The sequence below is a fragment of the Cololabis saira genome, chromosome 16 (genome assembly GCF_033807715.1).
Source record: "Cololabis saira isolate AMF1-May2022 chromosome 16, fColSai1.1, whole genome shotgun sequence".
NCBI lineage: Eukaryota > Metazoa > Chordata > Actinopteri > Beloniformes > Belonidae > Cololabis > Cololabis saira.
Window position 1 is genome coordinate 40987012 of NC_084602.1, and position 23928 is coordinate 41010939.

Consider the following 23928-nt stretch of genomic DNA (forward strand, 5'->3'; position numbering starts at 1 on the left):
CGAGAAAAGAGTCAAAATTTCGTGAATAAAGTTGAAATGTTGAGAAAAAAAGTCGAAATTTCGACTTTAGTCACGAAATTTCGACTTTTTTCTCAAAATTGTATTTCAACATTAATCTCAACATTTCGACTTTTTTCTCGAAGTGCACAATAAAAGAAAATCTTCCCCTTTCAAATATTTTTTCTCCTGCATGGCGCTAACACTCTTCCGTAAAATATAACACTGTTGTAAGTGTAGAAAAATTAAGCCTCTTTCCAATTTTTTCTAAATGATTTCAAAAGTTTTTTTGTTTCTATAAAAAATATTACGTCAAAGAACTGTGCAAAAAAATGATTAACCGATATATCAAAGTATCTTTTATTTTAAGTCTCTTTCTGAAATGTCGATGCTATTTGCTTTAAAATGCCTTACTGTTCCTTTGTATTAACTTATATATATTATATTTCCTCTACTAGCAGTTTGTATAAAATGTGTTTTTCTTGTTTATAAATTGTGTTCAATAAAAAAAAACAATTCTGTTATTAAAAACCCGATAAAAATTTTACATGAGGTAAATGTATATATTGACTCTTTAATTATTGTTGTCGACCGATAACTTGTGCTGATGCTGTACCAAATAATTTTTTTTTTTTTATATATATATTTTTAATTTATTTAATTTATTATTATTTTATTTATTTTTTCTGGAGGGGGGTATTTACTATTTTAAAGTGACTTCTCAGAATGTTCGAGAGACGAAAGTGAAAATCCCTTTTTTTATCCCCTTACAAATGCATGTTCTTTTTGATTTCTTCTTGATTTATTTATTTACTTGGTATTAGTCTTGGATTGACTGTACATCGGATTTTGGTTGATTGATTTGTTTTACTTATTTGTTGATTGATTGATTTTTTATTTTCACCTTCTCCTCCCTTTTTTTCTTTTTTTCTCCTTTTTTATGAAAAACAATACCCGATTGATACTGTAATGATGTAAATCTTGTATAACTGACTTTATTTCTGTAATAAAAAAGTTTAATAACAAAAAAAATCCAATAAAAGCCACGTAAACTTGCTGAAACCCACACCGACAACCTCGCGGACCATTTTATGATAATATAAGAACATTTCCCTGCAGTTAGTGCCCAACATTTTAGTTTTGTTCAGCTTTAGTGAACATCATTTCCCAGAATTACAAGTCTTTATTGTGGCTGAACAAGTCCTGGCAAAGCAGAACAACAACACAATAAAACAATAAAACACAATAACATACAATAAAACACAATAAACACAATAAACATGGCTTAAAGGGGGGACTTCTGCTGCCGGAATCGAACAAGAAGCTCTGTCAGAGTCTCTTTCTCTGACTCAGACGTCTGACTCCAACCCCCCGACCAATCGGTGGCCTGGAGTGTGATGACATCACAGCCGACTCAGCCACTTAGAACCTCTGCAGAATAGTTACAGAAAAGTATCTACTCGTTACGTTAGACCCTGGTGGAGAAGAACCAAACCTGGTGGAGGAGACGAGTAGGTGCTGGTGGAAAAGCGCCATTACAGGATTAATGAGGTCTTTGTCTGTCGGGGTTTTCTCAGGCCACGTTTCCACAGAGCCGGGTATTTACAAAAACTGATATTTCCCCCTCTTTTCCTTTGAAAAATCCCATCATTTCCAGGAACCTGCATAAATATCTGTTAAGGTGCTATGAGCAGCCAAACCTACAGGGGGCAGTGTAACGAGAAGATAAAGGCCACGTTTACACGTAGCCGGGGATTTACAAAAACGGATATTTCCCCCTCTACGTTTTCAAAAAAATCCTCGTTTACACGAAGCGGCATGAAAACGCTGTTAAGGTGCTATGAGCAGCCAAACCTGCAGGGGGCAGTACGGAGCGCGTCGCCACGTAGCCTACGCCGTAGGCTCTGCGTTGGTGTAACGCGGCACCATAAATCAGCCTTGACTGCCAGTTACTTCCAAGATGAACGAGAGTCTTTCGTTTGGAGTGACAGAGAAGTGGAGTTAGACCCCGTCCACACGTAGCCAGGTATCTGCTAAACCGAAGATATTAAGATATTAACGCGGCAGCTCCGTGGCGGGACACGGGGGGACTCAGGCTTGTTAACTGCGGCTTACAGAGAAGGAGACGCACCTCCCGGGGAAGCTGCGCCGCCGAGGCGCGTCTCCTTCTCTGCCCGGGAGCCGCAGATGATCTACAGGTTTAGAATGCTTATGAATGTGGTCGAAAACGCAGATCTTTGGTTATGTGTGGAAGGTTTTTTAAAAAAAAATTATGTAATGTGGATACAAACTATTTTATAAACGGAGGGGGGGAAATATTCGGTTTTAAAAATACCCGGCTACGTGTGGACGGGGTCTTACTTTTTAAGTGTGACTTTAGAATATAAAATACTAGAAAATATTGACGGTGGCCAAACAAATTGTAAACACAGGTCGCACAAATGATGCTGGTGACGTTTCTGTGACGTTCTGAGCCTAAATCTCCGTTTTCCTCTGTTTTCCTCCGTTTTCCTCTGTTTAGACGCAAACGTGAAAACGGAGTTTTTGAAAATCTCCACTTTGGCCGGAGTTTTCAGAAATTATCGTTTTTGGAGACTTTGAGCTCCGTTTTCGTGTAAACGAACGGCCAAAACGCATGAAAACACCACCGTTTTTGCTCCGTGTAAACAGGGCCAAAGTCATGCTAGCCAATCAGAATCCTGGAAAAAAACATCAACAAATGACACGAGTAACTTCCAGTTACTTCCAAGATGAACCAGAGTCACAGCAAAAAAACCAGGGTTTACGGCTGTGTATACCCCCGGTATTTCAGGTGCTAGCACGGGAATTTATGTAAGGTAAACCAGCCGAAAACTAAAAATTTCCCCGGTCCGGAAACACCCGTATTGTACTGGGACCTCCTGCTGTGTTTGGAGTAGCCAGCTCAGCAGGGTGCCATGCTGGCTATTGTCACACAAAGGTGTGACATTCCAGACTTGAGGGGGGCGGGGGGGGGGGAACTTCGCCCCCCCAAGCCTCACCCCCCCCCACACCTCCAAGCCCCACCCCCCCAACCTCCCCCAACCCTCACCCCCCCAACCCTCACCCCCCAACCTCCCCCAACCCCCACCCCCCCTACCCTCACTCCCCAACCCCCCCAAGCACAGCAACCTCTACTGGTGCAAAAGAAAATTGCACCCGAGAGGATTACTGCAAGCTACCTGCAGTTTACCAGGCTACAAATACATGCACATTTCAGAAATCAAATAAGCAACCACCTCAGTACAAGTAAATGTATTTATTGCAGAAAATTAAAACACAGTATTCCAAAAAGTTCAGTGTGTGTCCACATGAAAAAAACAAAAAAGGCACTTTTAAAAGCAAATCTCCGACAAAGAGATCAAAACTTAGTCCAGTCAGTGAGCACTTCTCTCTCTTGCAGTTTTTTTTTTTACAGTTTGATCTGAATGGCCCCTGCTCCTCTACCAAACAGGTCAACTTAAGAGTTTAACAGAGCTAAAAACGAGCCATTGTCTCCCAGTGGCGCCGCCCGTTGCGTGGCACCGCTCTGCCCCAGTGACTGTCGCTGCACATGTAGGTATAGGGCTGAACTCTGCTTGTCTTTCCTCTGCTGAAGCACCTGGCACAAAGCAGAAGCCTCGTGTCTTTGGGGGGGAGGTGAAACTATCCACACCGCCCGTCCATCTACGACGCCATCTTCTTCTTCTGACATCAGGTCATCAGGTCACATTTCAGCGGGAGTCTGTACACATCTAGCCCTGGAGGCCAGCAACTGCAAAATATAGAGTAGCAATTAAAATGTGTATAATTTTTTACCAATATTCAATTAACACTAAATTAAAAACATCTCAGTTCCATATACTGTAACTCACTAACCCAAATATTGCTGTAGCTTACCCTTGTTTTCCGCTGTCTAGTCTTCATTGCATTGTTAAATTTATTTTTCTGGGGAGCATTTTCTGGCTGATCGAGACGATGGCTCCTTTTCAAAGACTCAAAATAAGTCTTGCAAGCAGCTAAAGCACAAGCAAAAATACAATTAGAATTTAATTAGTTTCAATATCTATTCAAAGCAATTCTAAAAGAACAAGGATGGATGTGCCTTTCTTTTTACCTGTTATCACGTCGCTGTCTGTGTCAGGAAAAGCAATGCCGACCTGCTCCAACATGTATGTCGTAACTGCAAGGTTATGTGGAGAATTGATACTGTTGGGAAAGAGAGGAGCCATGTTAGTTGATTAAAAACAAACTCAAACCCCAAAGCAACCTTTTATTTATTTTTGTGTGGAGAAAATAGATCTAGATCACACGTGACTACACTGAGCACACGTGACACGTTACTAAGAATACTATAGAAATATTGATTTAATATAAATACGATGTCATAGCTATCTGTTTCTGGTTATTTTCATATAAAAGTACGTTTTTCAATGTTTATAATTATTCACAAGTATGCAGTGTCATAACTACATCTCTGACGTTGATAAAAAACCAAACTGTTTGAAAATCTGTTGAGAATTGAGCAAGTTAAGGTTGTTTAAGCAGTACATGCACCATTAAACACAATGTTAGAGTGAGCGAGCTCTCCTGTGGCAAGATGGCCGCCGTGTGACGACGTCGCTCTGCATTGGAAGCAGCGTGGACGAGTCATCTAGCCTTTAATAAAGTCCATAGACATATATAAAGTTTATATATGTCTATGGTCCGACCCATCACTACTAAATCAGTTTGGTTTTTCAACAATTTCTTTCCTAATGCCGTTTATTCATTTATTTTTTATTTTGCTGTGGTAAATTACAGTGATTACAAACAAAAAACATATATTTACCTTTGTTTTGGATCCAGCTTCATAGCGTTGTTTTCAGAATTGTGTAAACGTCTTACAGCCTCCTGTATAGATTAATAATACAAAGTTAGTGTGATTCTAAAAGTATTTAAGCATTATTACCTCATGTGGACATGCAGTTAAATGTAAAAGGAATTGTGCACAGTCCTTAGTCATAAGCAAACTTACTTACAGCAACACGTGTGTTCTTTGCTCTTTTAATCCGTTTTGCGGGTGTGGAATCGGAGCTGAAAGTTTCAACACGATCAGAGCTTAAGTTCTTCACTTCCTTGTCCAGTAGCTCAAATCTGCCGTCGATGTCCTGTAGTCTGCGCTCTATCTTTTCAAATCTGCTGTCTACTTTTTCTTCGAATTTCGATATTTGTCGCGACAAAGAATTTAAAGCATTAACAACAACAGATACACCTGAACCGGGACTTTCTCATGGGGAAGAAGACGGAGTTGACCGTCCTCGTCGCTCTGCTGCAGGTCTGGTCGGAGTAACATCTGCTTCAGGTTGATTTGGATAAAAGCACAAGGACCGTTTATGCGACATGTTTTACAACAACGCAGCAGTATCTCCTCAAAAGCAAAAAAAGTTCTACCGGGCGGGAGCAAAACAAACAGTAACTGACTAGGACAAACTTTAAAGACCCCCGCAACTCTCAACGCTGTGAGACAGGAACCAATCACATTGCTGAATCAATTCTTAGCCACGCCCCCGCAATAACATGCGCTGTGATTGGTCTGTCAGGACTGTAACAGTAAAAAGTGGGGTCAGTAAACTCCCGATTACAGCTCAGAAATGGCCGTATTTCACAGTAAACTTCTTTCACCAGTAAATTCCCAATAACAAAAAACAACATTTAGTTGAACAATGAACTAAACATAGCCTGCTCAAACTAAGCAGTCAGACTTTGTGTGGTGTCCCTGAACAGCAAATGTAGCTTTCTGGTAAAAATGTGATTGTGTTGCAAAAGTGTTTTTGTAGAAAGAACACTGAAGTAAATGAGGTCAAGTTTGTGATCTGTTCATGATGGTCTACACATTCCAGTGATAGGCCCTATCTCCATTTGCTATTCATGTGGGCCAATTGGGCATAAACAGGTTGGGGGAGTTTGAATGGTAACTCACAGAAGTGTTGATGGCCGTTTGATGGCTCTCGATGGCTGCATTTTTTGAACAAAGGCCTAAAGGTCCCCTGCTGTTCCTCTACCCGTGGCAAAAAAGTGGGGTCAGTAAACTCCCGATTACAGCCCAGAAATGGCCGTATTTCACAGTAAACTTCTTTCACCAGTAAATTCCCAATAACATCTACATACACCCAGCAAACACGAACATTACCGGTTAAATGCTATGTCAGCATATTCCCATAAACTCATCTTTTCGTGCTGTGAGTCTTACAGTGACAGAGAAGTGGAGTTACTTTTAAGTGTAACTTTAGAATATAAAGGCAAGACAAGTTTATTTATATAGCACAATTCAACACAAGGGGATTCAAAGTGCTTTACATCAACATTAAAAGCGGCAAGACATAATTAGACAGTAAATAGCAAATAAAATGAAATACAATTATGAGAAAAGAAGGTAAAATAATAAAAGCACAGGTTGCTAATTAAAACAGGTAAATTACAAGAAAATATTGACGGTGGCCAAACTAATTGTAAACACAGGTGGCACACTGTCCCTGGTGACGTTTCCGTCTCATAATGTGACGTTCTGAAGCTAAATGTCCGTTTCTCTCCGTTTACAAGCAAACGTGAAGACGGAGAAATTAGGGTTTTTGGTCTAAACGAACGGCCAAAACGCATGAAAACACCACTGTTTTTGCTACGTGGAAACGGGGCCTTAGGTGTGGAGAAACCCGTACCTGGCCACACATCACAAAGTCCCCGGAGTGTTTATGTAGGTTACTGCAGGAGACACCTGCGGGCCGATCGTCCCGCTGAGCTCGTCTCCTGCTGCACCTCGGCCTCCAGGAGGCTCCTCCTCCGGCGCTCCGCCTCCTTCCGGGCCCTCCGGTTCTCCCGCTCCTCCTTCTCCGAGGCCCGGCGGGCCCGGCGGAGCATCTCCCCGGTGTAGTGTCCTCCATCGTTGTCCAGCAGGACCTCGTCCACCAGGTCCAGCAGCCGCCGGGTCTGCTGCCCGTCCGGAGCCTCGTTGTCCAGGACGTGGCACCTGCCGGAGAGTCGCCGGACGAGCGCCGCGAGCCGCTCGCTCCTGGAACAAATACAAAGGGCAGATGTTTTATATCCGTTTTAGGAGTAAAACTGTGGAACTCATTAGACAACGACCTTAAATTAGCAAACTCAATGAAAGCATATAAGCTATTATTCAAAGCAAAGCTAATGGACACTTATATAGAAGCATCTTCTCACTTTCTGTTTTCAGAGCTATCATTATTATCATTAGTGCCACGAGGCATGTGCCATGAGGGACTCGTCCTCCACAGCTATGCCATAGCAATTTTTGCTCAGGCTTATTATTTATTCTTTTGTATAAACTTCAGCGCGTAACTAGTCCCGCAGCTTTGAGTAAACACGAAAAGTAAAAACATAGAAACGTGCGCCCTAATCGGGAATCGAGTGGTATGACTTTTATTAGCGATTGGTGCGCACGTTTTTGCACGTTTTTGCACGTTGCGCAAAAACGTGCGTTTTTGGGCCATCCGGAACGCATTGGGAGAACTTTGGGGCCTCACCACTCGCACACCGTTACTCGAAAAATTCTGAACCAATTTAGAAAGGTGTAGGCCCTGAATTTAACTACAATCCTGTGAATTTTCAGAGCGATCGCACAAATAGTTTTCGCACAAAGTGCAAAAACATTTCCAAATTTCCAAACTTTTTGGAGAGACACGTGGGAGATTTTCCCATGTATGTGTGTGGCGCGGAATGTCACACTGTGGATGGAAGGTAAAGAAAAAGCCAAAATTCACCTTTTTTCTGAGTCACCTAGCTTTCTCATACCTGCACGTAGAAATTCAAACTTCAAAACGGAGGAAAACTTCTCTTCTCTCCAAAACACCAAACAGTTCTTTCCTAAGATGTACACTTTTCAAAATAGGAGCACACAAGCGAGGACTGGAAATCACTTTTTCGTCAAATCTAGAGTGCGGGTGTCGGTTTCTAGAGTGCGAGAAACAGTAAAAAATAACCCAAATTTTTATTTGAAACTTGAGTTCACGGCCAAACCGTAAAAAGGAGACAAATAATTTTGGTCAGAATGTAGACATAGGTGTTGGGATTCAAAATGTGACTTTGACACGCGGGGTATGTACAAAATTTAAACGGGGGGCTAGAGCGGCACAAATACCTGTCTCGGTCCCCATTGACTGTAATGTAATCAAACGTTTTTCTTCAAAAGAATCTCACTCTGTCTTCGCACTGACCTTACTCACTCATTTTAAGGAATATCTGAATAAAATTAAGATTGTCAGAATCTGCCGGCTTCCGTGTCTCTCATGATGTTTTCGTTTTTTGGCTACGAGCTACGGTTTGATCACAAATCAGAGTGATTTGAGAACTCGTCAGAAGCCAAAATCTGGGTTTTTCTCACAGCCAAACCGGAAGGTTCTGAAGAGAGGTTCTTGTTGCCGGGGCAACCAGAAGTCAGCTGCTGACTCATTCAGCCAGAACTGGTCACATGACTCAGTCATATTATTATTATTATTATTATTATTATTATTATTATTATTATTATTATTATTATTATTATTATAGCATTATATTATTTTGTGTAACCTCATGATACTTTATTTGTTCTTTTTACATATATTCTATTATGTTAAAAGTTGGACAAGATAAGCTTTATGCTTCAAACCCAGACCTTTTCGGTCAAAATAATCACCATGTTGATCGAAGAAAAACCTGTAAATGTTTATTATCTTGCTTATGGATTTTTATGCTTATAATTGACCAAAATAAAGATGAACTAACTAACTAACTACTTGGAGACGAAGCTCTGCAGCGTCTGGGTCTTGAGCCGGTCCCCGTGCGTGAACAGCAGCAGCGAGCGCCGGGCCGCCTCGTCCCCGAACGCGTCCAGGACGGCGGCGAGGGCGTCCTCCTCCTCACGGGTGAAGCGGCCGAGCTTCAGCACCAGCAGGAACACGTGGGGCCCCGGGGCCGCCAGGGCCACGCAGCGCCGGATCTCCCTCAGCACCTCCGGCGCGGCGACGCCGGTGTCAAACAGGCCCGGCGTGTCCACCAGCGCCACCTGGATAATGGATGAATGAATGAATGAATGAAGTTTCTTCAATCATGACAACACAAAAACAACACAACACCAAAAAACATTGTGCACAGCATTGACATTTCACACAAAACCAATAATCATGTGTTGAACAATGACTGAAAAAGCAAAAGCAGAAGCAAAACTGCTTATAAAAGCCATTTTTGTTTGAGAATTAGAGGAAGGGATTTTGCTCAAAAATGGCAAAAATGGTCTACATTTAAGGTCAAATCCCAGCCATGCCCTTAAAGAAGGGAAAGAAAAGAATGGCAAAATATTACATCTCCCCCAGGTAGTTATGTTATGATTGTTACTATCATTTTTTTATTTTTATTATTATTATTATTTTTTTTTCTCTTTCCTTTCTGTGTAACTTGAAAAAGACAAAACAAAAAGTATAAAAAAAATAAATAAAAAAAAAACTGCTTATAAAAGCCTGTCCTTTATTATCTACTTTCTTTTTTTGGCTACCGACCTCCAGAAAACCAAAAACTGAATACAAAAAGCAACGAAACAACAGAAACGCAAAGAAACAACAAAAGGCGAAGAAACAAGAAAAGCAAAGAAACATTAACAGCTTTACAAACCATTTTCTTAAAAACCAAAAGAGAATGACATGTTTTTAAATGTATGTTCATCATTCCAGAATTTAACTCCAATAAAGGAGACACGTCTCCTTTTCATACTTTTTGTTAGCTTTTTGTACAGTAAAATTGCAGCTATTTTATTTTAGATTTTTTGTTTACTTTGTTATTGTTTTTTAATTTATGTTCTTTGTAAATTGATTTCTTGGGAAAAAAGGGGCAGATTAAATAAGATTCTTCTTCTTTCTGCTCCCTTTCATTCATAATTTAGGAACGTTTGTGTTTATATTAAATTGTTTGTTGTTTTATTTTATCAATGAAAGAAATAAATAAAAAATAAAAAATATTTTAAAAAAATAAAAAAATAAAAATAATAAAAAAATAAAAAATAAAAAAGAATGAAATAAAGAATAAATAAAAACCCAACCTCCCGGCTGCCGCAGCAGAGCCCGTCCGCCCGCTGGCACCGGGCCGTCCGGGAGGACGGCGACGCCGCCGACAGGAAGGCGTCTCGGCCCAGGATGGTGTTTCCTGCGGCGCTCTTCCCCGCGCCGGTCTTCCCCAGCAGAACCATCCGCAGGGCGTGGCGGCTCCTCCGGCTCCCCTGGTGCCTCCGGGGACCTGCAGACAGAACACACCAGAACTGAAGGTTCCTGCAGGTCTGGATCTGGACCCTAGTGGTCTGTAGAGGACCTGCAGGTCTGGATCTGGACCCTAGTGGTCAGTAGAGGACCTGCAGGTCTGGATCTGGACCCTAGTGGTCTGTAGAGGACCTGCAGGTCTGCATCTGGACCCTAGTGGTCTGTAGAGGACCTGCAGGTCTGGATCTGGACCCTAGTGGTCTGTAGAGGACCTGCAGGTCTGGATCTGGACCCTAGTGGTCTGTAGAGGACCTGCAGGTCTGCATCTGGACCCTAGTGGTCTGTAGAGGACCTGCAGGTCTGGATCTGGACCTGCAGGATCTGGTAAAACTTCAGTGTTTTAATCTGCGACATCTTTAAAGTTTTAAAATTGTAAAAACAAACCGACTTCATACTTCTCTCACATTTATCTTTATTTCTTCACTTTTACACACAAAAAAACAAAGCACTTCCTCTACAATAAAAGCCAAAGTTGTTTTATTTCATATATTTTGAGTTTTTTAATTATATTCTGTCCATGTTCTTTTTTTTAAAACTTTATTTTTCAATTTTCAGACATAAGAGAAAAACAACAACGAAAACAGGTATACAACAATACAAGAAAACATGAGGGGGAGACACTACTGTCTTATATAATAATGCCATTTTGTCCATCTTGCTAAGTACATTTCTGTTTTAAGTCGTAAGCTGTAGGTAATTTGTTCCATTGATCGTATTTCTTCTACAATAAGATATTTTCAAATTATGTGGCATTATTATTCAAACATGGAAAAGTATAAATGCCTTTACAATAGTGTTGCTCCCCACAAAAAAACAGTAGAACATGAAAAACAAAACCAACTGAACATAGAAAGAACAGACCTGCAAACTGGGAGGAGAAAACTCCTCACCAAGAACCCGTTGGTGGGTCGAGGGTAAATCCTATCTCTAAGAAAGGGCCCTATATATACTGTAGGGTGTCTCGGTCGTCACATAGGACCAACCCTACCATCCTGAAGTCCAACTAACCTATTAAAAATGAAGCCGTCTCTCCCAGACATCTTGAGAATATATAGACAAGTTTTTGAGCTGTTTCCGCTCTACTTCCTGAAGTCCTCCCGTCAATGCAATCCACTTCCGTACTGGTGGACTAGTTCTGTATTTCTAGCTAGCACTGGCGTTGTGCCGAGTGCCGACACAGCACTGACAAAGAGGAAGTAGCAACTACATGGATATTTGAAAGAAGAAAAGTGGTTGGGGAACGACGTGTGCGGTGGTTGGTTGTAAGAACTGGAGAAAGCACCTGAACGAGTGGTCAGATAGAGATTAGATAGATTAGATAGGTTAGATAGAGAGTGCTACGACCACAAACCAGCTACGAAGATCAACGTCCATGCCTAATACCGACTCGGAATCCAGGACCTGGCTGAAGGTATTAAATCTAAAAAAACCACGCACAACATTTTTGTCTGTTCGCATCACTTTGTTGACAGAAAACCAACAAAGGATAATCCTTTCCCTGAGTTGTGGTTGGGTTATAATCGCTCTCCCCAGCCAAAGAGGCGTAAACTCACCTGGCGGAACCGCTGCCTCCCCCCAGAGAAACAAACACTTGAATCTGAAGTTCAGCAACTTTAGCTATGAAGCTGACAATACTGTTAAATACTATATACTATACTAAATACAATACTGTTAATTATGAAGAAGTTTCATACACTAACATTGATACTGGTATTTTGTGGTACATCATAAATACAATGCAATTTGGCAGGCCGTTGTGATGAGAGTAACGCCATCTCCAGTCACTGTAGTAGAACCGTGTTCCCATTTGAAGGAAGAAAAAATAAGTTTTGTGTCCTGAAATGTCCTTCATTCTCAAAACAGTCATATCAGCTCTGCACCTGTTGTTTATTGTAACTGTGAGAGAGGCGCTTGGTTCACACGGGAAGCTCAGTCCCGTGTGAGCCAAGACTTAGCGTGAGAACTGGCAGGCGGGAGTTGAAGGGGCAACCCCCTCCGCGAGAAAGGTATAAAGACGCGAGAGCCGGAAGTCCGGATTCAGAGTCAGCTGTGGGTTTGTGCACGGACGCCCAGCCGGGGTTTTTATCGCTGCTCTGCCTGGACTGTTCCGGCTCTCCAGTCCTTCTGTATTAAGGTAAGAGGTACATCGCCTAGCCCCTATGTAATTGTCTGTTGTTTTGTCATTTGCAGGGGATAACTTGACACAGAGTTATCCTAGCAAAAGAGCAATTGTGTGTGAGTCTTTTTGTGTGCACTGCTTTTAATACATTTATTCATATCTTATAGCAAAAGCGAGTGTGTGTCTGATTAATTTTTGCACAGCTGACTGCTCCCGAGCCTAAGTGAGATTTCTCCCAAAACACCATTGCAAAGACATAGTTGTCGACATTAAAAGCTCACGAGCAGCGAGTCTTTGCTTTAGGTTAGTATCCACACCGTGTTTACACCGGTAGACGCTGCACAAACCACTTCCGGCGGAAATGAAATGCATTTGTGTCGGGTAATGGCGGCGCCCAGGTCTTGGCGCGTAAAACTTGTCTATACAAAGCCTAATTGTAGTCCACTTCAGTCCTTGTATTTCCGCCCTGTAGTTTTTCTGTTTTGAAGGTTCTCCCCTGTCGATTTTTTGGCTTCTAAGTGATCTTCCCCCATCCATCTATTCTTACTATCGAATAGTACTGAATTTTAAGCTAGTTTATGGGTTAATTTGGATTTGTCTGGGAGAGCGACCTCGCCTTGCGTCTAGTTACTCCATTGGCTAAACCCGGAAGTCGATATTCTGTCCATGTTAACGTTTAGGTTTTGTGTAAATTTGTGTAAAAGATCAGGACGCTGCTGGAAACTCATCACCTCAGGATTTACTAGTTCTTTAATTAATTAATCATTAAATAATATATACATTTCCAAAATCATTGCTCTGGCTTCACAGATGTTTATGTCCAACATGTTACATGAGGTTTTTTATTTTATTCATTGAAAAACAACATTGAGACTGCAGACTTCAGAAAGGTCCCATTAAGATGTTTCTGCACATTTATTTACACCAACAAATACAAAAAGCAATTAAAGCTGCAAGCAGCGATGAACGGGCCCTCGCGCGTGCAATTTTCACCAATAAAAGTCAAGGACTCAAAACTAAGTCCGATGACACCAACCATGATTCTTTATGTCAAACCAGTCAAAAGTTATGGCAGAAAATAGGAACTATCAAATATCGATCAATCAGAAGAAGGGGCGGGGCTAATTTGCACCAATTATGGTCAAGGACTCAAAACTGAGTCCGATGACACCACCCACGAGTCTTTATATCAAACCATTCAAAAGTTATTGCAGAAAGTAGGAACTATATCGACCAATCAGAAGAAGGTGTGATAAAATCCCTAGGACTAGTTCGTTCAAATATGATGTGTGAGAATGGCGAACAATTGGTCATTCTATTCTAGATGGCCGACTTCCTGTTGGCGTTAGGGTTTTGGTCCAGGAGACTTTTTGGTGCGTCTTGACATGTTGTACATGTGTAGCGAATTTCGTTTTTCTATGTCAATCTGGGGCGATGGGCTCCACCACTAGATGGATGTAGCTCCCTCCTCCACCACTAGATGGGTGTAGCTCCCTCCTCCACCACTAGATGGATGTAGCTCCCTCCTCCACCACTAGATGGATGTAACTCCCTCCTCCACCACTAGATGGATGTAGCTCCCTCCTCCACCACTAGATGGATGTAACTCCCTCCTCCACCACTAGATGGATGTAGCTCCCTCCTCCACCACTAGATGGATGTAGCTCCCTCCTCCACCACTAGATGGATGTAGCTCCCTCCTCCACCACTAGATGGATGTAGCTCCCTCCTCCACTACTAGATGGCAGTCACTCCCAAACCAGGACCAGCTCTCAGCCTTGAAACGAGGCGGCTGCTGTTTCTCTTCTTGAAGATGTTTAACATTCTATCTGGAAAATTAATTCGTTCAAACTGATGAAATCTTCAGGAAAGAAGGTGAAACGTCTCCAAGGAAAGAAAAAAAGGGTGAAGTTACCGTGAGAGTTGCTATGACACGGTAGCAAAGCTAGGGTTGGTTCATCCGAGCAGATCAAAACAGATTTCCTAGGTGGAACCTTTCCAGGAATCGCAAAGGTCGGGTTGTCTTAAGATTAAGATACACTTTATTGTCCCACGTGTGGGAAATTCGGGTTGGGCTTTAACCCATGCTGCGCCCACAGACAACAAGAATCAACAACAAAGGACAGGGACTCCTCAAGGACAAGAACATACACCATATTTACATAGACATAGACCACAGAGTGTGTGTACTAGATGATACCATTTCAATAACACAGTTCAAAGATAACCATCCTTTATATTTCATTTGCTGCTATTAAGTAGCCTTATTGAGAACAGGATAAAATAGTTTTTAAATCTATTTAGCCTCCAGCGTGGGGCCCTGTCTTCACTGCAGAACGCAGTGTTTGGAGACTCCCACGGCTATCGCACCGACGGCAGCTCCGGCAGCGGCGCCGGCCACGACTCCGACCGCCAAACCAATCGGACCTGCGGCAATGCCCAGGACGCCTCCGATGGCGGCGCCGCAGCTCGTGGCCAGAGCGATTGTCGGCGAGGCGATGAAGTTGTTGGACTTCTCCGCGCGAGTCCGGGCCTGGAACTGGTACCTGAGGTTGACCCGGGTCTCCTCCCGGTGGTAGACTTTCCCCGAGCATTTCACCCTGAGCTCCTCCAGCTCCCTCTGCCTCTCCTCCTCCATCTCCTTCAGCAGTCGCTCCTTCTCCTCCTCGATGGCGGCCTCCGCCCTCGCGAACATGTCGTTGCTGTAGAAGCTTCCACCGTTGGCCGTCGTCATCCTGTCGATTTTGTCCAGCAGTTCGCTGGTTTGCGTGAGGTCTTTAACCTCGTTGTTGAAGACGTGGTATCTGTTGGAGCAACTCCGAATGAGGGCGACCAGGTCGGGACTTTCGGAGACGAAGCCTTCGATCGTCTGCTTCTTCAGCTGGTCTCCGTGTGTGAACAGCACCATCGTGTATCTGGCTGCTTCCTCGCCGAACGTGGTCTGGATCATCTGCACGGTGTCTTTCTCCTCCTGGGTGAACCGGCCCGGCTGCAGGACCACCAGGAAGGCGTGAGGACCCGGAGACGACAGGGAAATGCACCTCTTGATCCTGCTCAGCACTTCCTCCTGGGTGAAGTTGGTGTCGAACAGTCCCGGAGTATCGATGACAGCCACCGGCCGGCCATCCACCGACCCTTTGGCCTTGTGACAGTCGGACGTCAGGGAAGACGGAGACAGCTCCGACTCGAAGGCTTCCCTCCCCAGGATGGTGTTTCCTGCGGCACTCTTCCCCACGCCGGTCTTCCCTACCAGAACAATCCTCCTCTCGTTTGGATCTACGGCTCCCATGAACCCTGTCGGACAGAAATACACTGTTCATAATACCGTATAGCACTCGCTGCATTTCCACCATAGTTGTGCTATTGAACTTCCATAAATCTGGTGATGGATGTCTCTTTGGTTTTAGCAGGTTCATTTTAATTCTACAACCACAATCCTTATTTCCACTGGAGAAAAATGTTGACATCTTGAACAGACCTGACACATGGAGCCAGCGTTGGGCTGAAAAAGCACCTTCAGAGATGCTAATGAGCTTTGAGAGTAGTTGGATGATCGGAGCACATAAATGTACAAACAAGACCAAGAGAATCTTATAATTACTAATAAACAGATATAAATAAGAAGAGCTGGAGGAACAGGACCCTTAAAAGCACCAATATTTTTGATTATCCTTCACAGTGGATCAGTCAGGTGGTCCTGACTGATCAGAGATTGTTGTTTCTTGGTTAAAACTTGTAGTTTACATAGATATCATGAAGAACGAACGAACGAACGAACGAACGAACGAACGAACGAACGAACGAACGAACGAACGAACGAACGAACGAACGAACGAACGAACGAACGAACGAACGAACGAACGAACGAACGAACGAACGAACGAACGAACGAACGAACGAACGAACGAACTTCTGCAGCTGAACCTACTTGGTTAATCAGGTTTGTAAAATAGCATTTTTCCATCTCCGTAATATTGCAAAGATTAGGAAAATCCTCTCACAGAGTGATGCAAAAAAACTAGTTCATGCGTTTGTATCTTCTAGACTAGATTACTGTAATGTGTTATTAGCAGGATGTCCAAGTAATTTGCTGAATAGGCTCCAGCTGATCCAGAATGCAGCAGCCCGAGTACTGACAGGAATCAGCAGGAGAGACCACGTCTCTCCAGTGTTAGCGTTGCTCCATTGGCTACCCGTAAAATTCAGAATCCAATTTAAAATGTTATTACTTGTATATAAAGCCCAAAACGGCTTAGCTCCGCAGTATTTACAAGACCTGATAGTGCCTTATGTTCCTGGCAGAGCTCTCCGCTCCCAGAGTGTAGGTTTACTCGTAGTTCCTAGAGTATCTAAATGTAGATTTGGAGGGCGGGCGTTCTGCTATCAGGCACCATTACTATGGAACCAACTTCCAATCTGGGTTAAGGAGGCTGACACCACCTCCACCTTTAAAACTAAACTTAAAACCTTTCTGTTTAGTAAAGCCTATAGTTAGTGTTTAGTAAAGCCTCTAGTTAGTGTAACTAGTGTGTTAGAGTCAGTAGTCATAGTTGCAGCTATAGAACAAGACTCTAATAGTTAATCTCAAATATAGCTTGGTGGTAGATATGCTGCTATAGGCTTATGCTGCAGGGGGCATCGACATGATCCGCTGGGCGGTGCCTCTCACCCTTCTTCTCCTCTCCTCTCCCCTTCCTCTCTTCTCCAGTTCCATTTTTATTTATTATAAGTATCTCATAGCCATAATTATTGTCCATCGCTCCTGTAGTTTCTTGTGCTGGCCCCCCTTTTTTTTTCTCTTTTGTACATGGTGCAGCATCCTCTGCCGGTGGCGAAGAGCATCTCTGAATGCACAACACCGGATCCTGCAGTGTGGGAGTGAGGGGGGCAGGGTAACGGCCCGGGCAGGCGGGGGAGAGATTTGTCCGTCAAGACTCCTCTCCCTGGCCCTGCTCCTTCTCAACCTTTCCCCGACCCTGCACCCCAACCTGGGGCTTGATGATTAGGCCGCAGCTTCGGGAGCTGCGTGCTGGCCTGCGGTCCCCACCCCCGGTCATCCCGCTGCTGCTTCCACCTGCCTGCGGTCCACACCCCCGGTCATCCTGCTGCTGCTTCCACCTGCCTGCAGTCCCCACCCCCGGTCATCCCGCTGCTGCTTCCACCTGCCTGCTGTGCTGTTGACGTCCCTGACCTACCAGTCTGGCCCTCGGCAGGAGGGTCCCCCCTTATGATCCAGGTCCTGGTCCAGGTTTCTTCCTCCTAAAGGGGAGTTTTTCTTGCCACTGTTTGGCTTAAGGTTTTTCTCCCACTAGGGGAGTTTTTACCAGCCATTTTTTATGTAATAATTGATCGGGGGTTTATGTTCATGTTCTGGGTCTCTGGAAAGCGTCTGGAGACAACTTTTGTTGTATTAGACTCTATATAAATAAAATTGAATTGAATTGAATTGTAGCTCCCTCCTCCACCACTAGATGGATGTAGTTCCCTCCTCCACCACTAGATGGATGTAGTTCCCTCCTCCACCACTAGATGGCAGTCACTCCCAAACCAGAACCAGCTCTCTTAGCCTTGAATCGAGGCGGCTGCTGTTTCTCTTCTTGAAGATGTTTAACCTTCCTTTTAACAATATCTTTATTGATTTTTCATTCACACATAGAATATTATAATAAAGGACATTTCACAGTTATTTCTCACTTAACAGTTTTAACCCTCCCCATCCCAACCCACATCCCTTCTCTCTTTACATCTCTCTTGTTATAAGATCCAAAATTAGTACAAAATAACATAAATACAGTAAACTAAATACAGTCCGATGGTACCTCTAGCAAATTAAAGATATACATAAACTAAACACATAACCAAAAATTACACTTTTACTGTCGCCCCCCAACGTCCTTCCCCTTCCGAGTTTCACCACTACTCTGGAATTTAAGTTTCCTGCCCTGCATTTTCCTCCCGTAGAAGCTACTATATCTCCTTTTTTAATAAATTGATCAAAAGGTTTCCAGATTTCCTCGTACATCCCGAGTTTGTTTTTTAATGTATATGTTATTTTCTCCATTGACCTACATTGTGCCATAACTTTGATCCAAGCACCGATTGTAGCTGCATCCGTTTTCTTCCAATTGACACCAATAATCTTTTTTGCCTGCAATATAGCGAAACCAATACATTTACGTTCTTGGGGTTTCAAATTGAGATCTGTTGGATATAAATGCAGCAATAACAAGGTACAGTAGGCTCCAGTGGAAACAGGGCTGGATAAGCATGGTTTTATTAATTACCTCCCTCCAGAATTTTTTAATTTTGTCACATTCGCAGACACAGCTCACAAATGTTCCCTGAACCTCATTGCATTTAAAACAATTGTCAGGTATATGACTGTTATATTTATTTAATTTGGCAGGAGTCATGTATGTCTGCATTAACCAATTATATTGGAGTAGTTTTCGATTCGTATTTGCTGTTTGTTTCTGAGATTTTTCACATATTATTTTGTTCAAATCTTCAGGAAAGAAGGTGAAACGTCTTCATGGAAAGAAAAAAGTTGCTACGACATGGAGGACCTTTGGCAAAGCAACATTTATGGGAATAACCTCACGTGTCTGGTACCACAAAGGTTTTATGAACAGAATCCCACTTTTCTTTGTTTCCCCTTAAAAACATCACAACTTATGAATTACTGACTTACAACCTGTTGTTTTAAGCTAACAGATGGAGACATGAGTTGCTGGAAAGGGCTGGTACGTCAGGAACTTCTATCACATCAATACTCAGTATTGGTGTTGGAATCAGTGCCAGAAAGAACATCCTTTAAGAAAATCTCTAGTTCTGAGTCAGGAGCCACAATTAGAACCAGTTTGTTAGGAATGCTCTGAATTATCACATGAGTATAAGTCACACGACTGCATTCCTGAAACCTCACAGACCAAAGAAAGAAGTGATAGTGAGACAGATAAGAGAATGGAGGAGAAACAGGTTCAACAACACAGTTCTTGATAACAGTTTCATAACCAACGAAAAACAAACACAACAAACGTGTGTAAGTTCAATACTAGAATTCAGTTTATTTACTTATAGGGACTGGGATTCTATGTATATGACATAGTAATGATGGTATAATATTTATAATACTTATAATGCTCAGGTATATTGATTATGATAAGATATGTGTGTATGTATATATATATATATATATATATATATATATATATATATATATATATATATATATATATATATATATATGTGTGTGTGTATATATGTGTATATATATGTTGTATATATATATAATATGTATATTATTTATAATTGCTCTGGTATAATATTGTAATGAAGTGCTGTAATATTTTTAAATTTGTAATAATGTAATAATAGGTATATTTTTTGATAAAGTAAAGCTTGCTGTTATATTTTTTTAATTTTTATTTTGTATTCGAGTAAAATTGAAATAGAAACAAGGGGTAGGACCTCATAAGTTTTTACTTCCTACTCCCTTTTGGGCATGAAGGTTTACTTCTTTTTGATGTGTGTTTAATGACTGTTTATTTCTATTCTTTTTCTGATGTTTTGTGTAATTGTTTTTTGTTTTTATAATTATTTCATGCTCGAAATAAAGATTTAAATTCAAATTCAATTCAAATTCAAACCCAAACCCAAACCAGCACCATGTGGAGGAAGGGAGAGAGGAAGTGGGCCGGAATCAGAGCCCTGAGGAACTTCACATGGAAGTGGAGCTTCATTTGGTTCAGTTTAGTTTAGTTTAGTTTACCGTATTTTCTGGACTATAAGCCGCACCTGTGTATAAGCCGCATCCGCTCTATTTAAAAAAAAAAAAGAAGATATTTCAGCCGCAGATATTTCTGTTGTTAGATTAGATATTTACTACATGTACAGAAGGATTCTGAACTGTAAATGATGTACATGTTTGTACCTAAATAGATCCTTTCCTAACAGTGTCTTTTAACGCGGCAGCAACTTTGCTGATTAAAATGGGACAGAACCAAGAGAAAATAACCGGTATTTATTTATCTATTTATCTGTTTGAAATCTGCTTCTACTTCTATCTGCTAAAGAAGAAGTAGTGTATTATTCTTTGTATTTATTTTGTCTTAGTTTTGATTCTAATTCCGGTTAGCACTCCCCCTAGCGGTGGAAGAAAAATCCACAGAATAGCCGCACCTTTGTATAAGCTGCACGGTTGAAAACCTATGAAAAAAGTGGCGGTTTATAGTCCAGAAAATACGGTAGTTTAGTTTAGTTTAGTTTAGTTAAAGCCTCATGAAGGACACATGTGAACCCAGCTGATCCCAACAACTAACCCCAACTGACCTCAGCTGGTTGTATCTGTTAAAACCAAGAGTCGATACCATCAGACAGGCCAGCTGACAGTTCTGCCGGGGCCGGGACAAAATAATCTAAGATGGGCCCCCTGTGCCCGGATCTCTCCTTCTACTTCTCCTTCTCCCTCTTCCTCTCCTTCTCCCTCTTCCTCTCCTTCTCCTCTTCCTCTCCTCTCCCTCTGCTCTTCAGGTTTTTATACAAGCTAATGGACGTTAACATTAGAGCTAGCCAGTTAGGTTAAGTTAAAGGTTGATAAACGTTGTAACTGTTTCTTACCTTGCTCTACGCTGACTTTATTAATTCCAGCTTCACCGTCACCACCTTTTTAAAATATTTGTGTAGAGAATCTCTGAGGCCTCTTTTTTCTTCTTCTCTTCTTCTCTTTTCTCTTCTTTTCTGAGCACCGGACTTGTGCTGACCGGACATTTTGACCATTCTAATGGTTGAATTAAATGATAACATCAAATTTTGATCAGCGGCCAAACCATTTTAGTGTTGGGGGTTTTTGACCACAAGGACAATTAGGAAGAAAACAAATAACAAGCTTTTATCTAACTATAATACTACATATTTTTTCCACAAATAGGCATATTTTGAAACATTTTGAAAAATGATTCCATAATTTAATGAGAATAAAAAAATATTTTTGTCCCCCCCCTATCGGCAGGCGTGCCATCAGATTAATTTTATTTGGTTTTACACCCAAAGAAGCATCATCTTTTTAAAACGAGGCGTCTAAACTTTTGCATGACTGCTTCTCTCCTTAACGTCAAACCAACCAATCACAGAAGCGGGAGAGGAGCCGCTAGCTACGACAGACGGAGCTCGCGACTCGTCGGACGGGATGTTTTCCATAAATGTTTCAAATTCCAGACGATCAAAGAGGAAACACGAACAATCCAGGAAACCTGAATGAGGAAACATCAACGTCCTGCCGGGAACTATCAGACGTCTTTTATTCTATGACTTTTATTCTATAGTTAAGTTTGACTCCTGTGTTTTATCTCCGTGGTAATTTATTTAGGGCTCCGAGTCCAGAACCTTCACTGGTCCTGACGTTGATTCTTTCCTGCACTGACGGTAAAACTTCAACTGAAACCAGATTTAACGACAACGATTGTGAACATTTACGTTTTCGTTGAAAAGTGCTCTGGTATATCATTTATTTATAATGCTCAGGTATATTAAGGGCCCGAGCACTGACAGTGCGAAGGCCCCATTGTATCTGTAGACATTTTTTTAATTTTCCTAGTTTTTCTTCCGACTAAATGAGGGCCTTTTTTCCCCTTAAACGTGCCCCAAAAGTCACCAAATTTTTCACCAAGTCAGGCCTGGTGAAAAATGTGATATTTAATGGTTTGCATTAATGTGCGTGGCCTAACGGCTCAACAGCGCCCCCTAGAAAACTTTGTGCCTCAAGCCCCACAATACGGTTTGACGTACATGCACGAAAATCGGTACACACCTGTATCATGTCACAACTTAAAGAAAAGTCTCTTGGAGCCATGGCCCAAACCCAACAGGAAGTCGGCCATTTTGAATTAATCGTGTCATTTTGGCACAATTAATGCCATTTCTTCGGCCGTTAATACGGCCCGAACCGTATCGTGCACCCAGGGTTGTCATACATCAAAATGTGCGTCTCCATCCTGCGACGATGTGCATTACTTTTCTCAGTCAAAAGCGTTACCGTGGCGACACCAGACACCAAAAAGCGCCCCCCCCCTTCTTCTGATTGGTCCATATCTTATAGTTCCTACTTTCTGCCATAACTTTTGAATAGTTTGACATAAAGAGTCGTGGTGATGTCATCGGACTCTGTTTGAGTCCTTGACTTTTATGGTGGAAATTGCACGCGCGAGGGCCCGTTCATCACTGCTTGCAGTTTTAATTTTATTTTTATTTTTATTTTGTATTCAAGCAAAATTGAAATAGTAACAAGGGGTAGGACCTCATAAGTTTTTACTTCCTCCTACTCCTCCTCGGTCATGAAGGTTTATTTCCTTTTGATTTTGTTTAATGACTGTTTATTTGTATTCTTTTTCTGATGTTTTGTGAAATTGTTTTTTTTTTTTGTATTTATAATTAATATGCTCGATATAAAGATTTCAATCAATAAATATTTCAATCAATCAAGGACCTGGAGGACCTGAAGGACCTGGAGGACCTGGAGGAGGTAAGGTGGTGTAAGGTTTCTTACCCTGAGCGTCTTCCCCAGACATGTTGGATCCAGAACCGTTCAGCCGCTCGTCTCCTGCTGACTGAACCTCCTGGTTCCTGGTTTTCTGCTGGAACCTGCACCTGGGCGGAGGCCCCGCCCCCCAGGTGCAGGGTGGGCGGGGCCTCCGCCCCCTGCAGGGCCTGAATGCTGCAGGACCAGCACCTGCGGTGAGCCAGAGTCGATTTGATTTTTTTTCTTTTTCTTTTTTTTTTTCTTTTTGTCTGCACACATATTAATGGTTAACACCATGCTGGTAAGAACCTGATCAGTAGAGGAGCTGCAGGTCTGGATCTTGAATCCGTCTTCCGCCTCGTTGTTTCTGCAGTGAATATTAGTGAATATTAACGATAAAATTATCTTGTTTCATTTTTATTTATTTTTTTAAATTTCTTAACATACAGTGTAAACAACGACAAAAGACAACATCAGTATGTGTGTGTGTGTGTGCGTGTAAATAAGATGATGAAAGTAGATTCATAATTTGAGAATATTAATTCAAGAGTAAACCAATAAATAATTATCATATAGAGTGGTGTAGCATGATATCATATAAATATAGCATAATAAATATAGTAATATCCTAATATAACTAATTTTTATAAAATATTATAACATATAACCAAATGATATCACCATACTATTAAATATAACAATATAATAATACTATAGTTTAACATCCCATGAGATTTCATAACTTAATATAATAATATGAAACAATATATCATGATAATGCCAGAAATAATTATTAGAGTTAGAATTGTCTTGTTTCAAAGAACAGATCAAGGTTTTTTTTTTAAATTTTGAATGTATTTTATTTTGTACATGTAAAAGACAACAATTAAAGAGAAGATAAGAAAACAAAACAAAGCAAACAAAAAAAACAACAAAACAAAGAATGTCATACACGTAATAACACTTTAACACTTAATTTACATGTGCAAAAAGGAGTGAGAAGAAGTGTAAAC

General features: G+C 41.6%; 1 protein-coding gene across 2 annotated transcripts; it reads right to left on the bottom strand.

The window, feature by feature from the left end:
* Nucleotides 1-5753: 5753 nt before the first annotated feature.
* Nucleotides 5754-23012, bottom strand: LOC133462738 (GTPase IMAP family member 9-like). Of its 2 annotated transcripts, XM_061744143.1 has the most exons (4): nt 22943-22993; nt 10067-10260; nt 8772-9040; nt 5754-7042 (listed from the first exon to the last, which is right to left on the bottom strand). In XM_061744143.1, the coding sequence occupies exons 1-4, from the start codon at nt 22962-22964 to the stop codon at nt 6733-6735; spliced, it is 795 nt and encodes a 264-aa protein (XP_061600127.1). In that variant the 5' UTR covers nt 22965-22993; the 3' UTR covers nt 5754-6732. The 2 variants fall into 2 exon arrangements, with proteins under 2 accessions (XP_061600127.1, XP_061600126.1); XM_061744142.1 differs by lacking the exons at nt 5754-7042; nt 8772-9040; nt 10067-10260 and adding an exon at nt 13119-15693 and having other exon boundaries at nt 22943-23012.
* Between the last annotated feature and the right edge of the window lie 916 nt (nt 23013-23928).

Bases quoted from the DNA above. Each gene is read 5' to 3' on its own strand.
- LOC133462738 (XM_061744142.1), bottom strand. From the start codon at position 22,964: ATGTCTGGGGAAGACGCTCAGG. The intron at 15,694-22,942 runs GTAAGAAACCTT...TCTGTCCGACAG, and splicing joins GTCTGGGGAAGACGCTCAGG to GGTTCATGGGAGCCGTAGAT.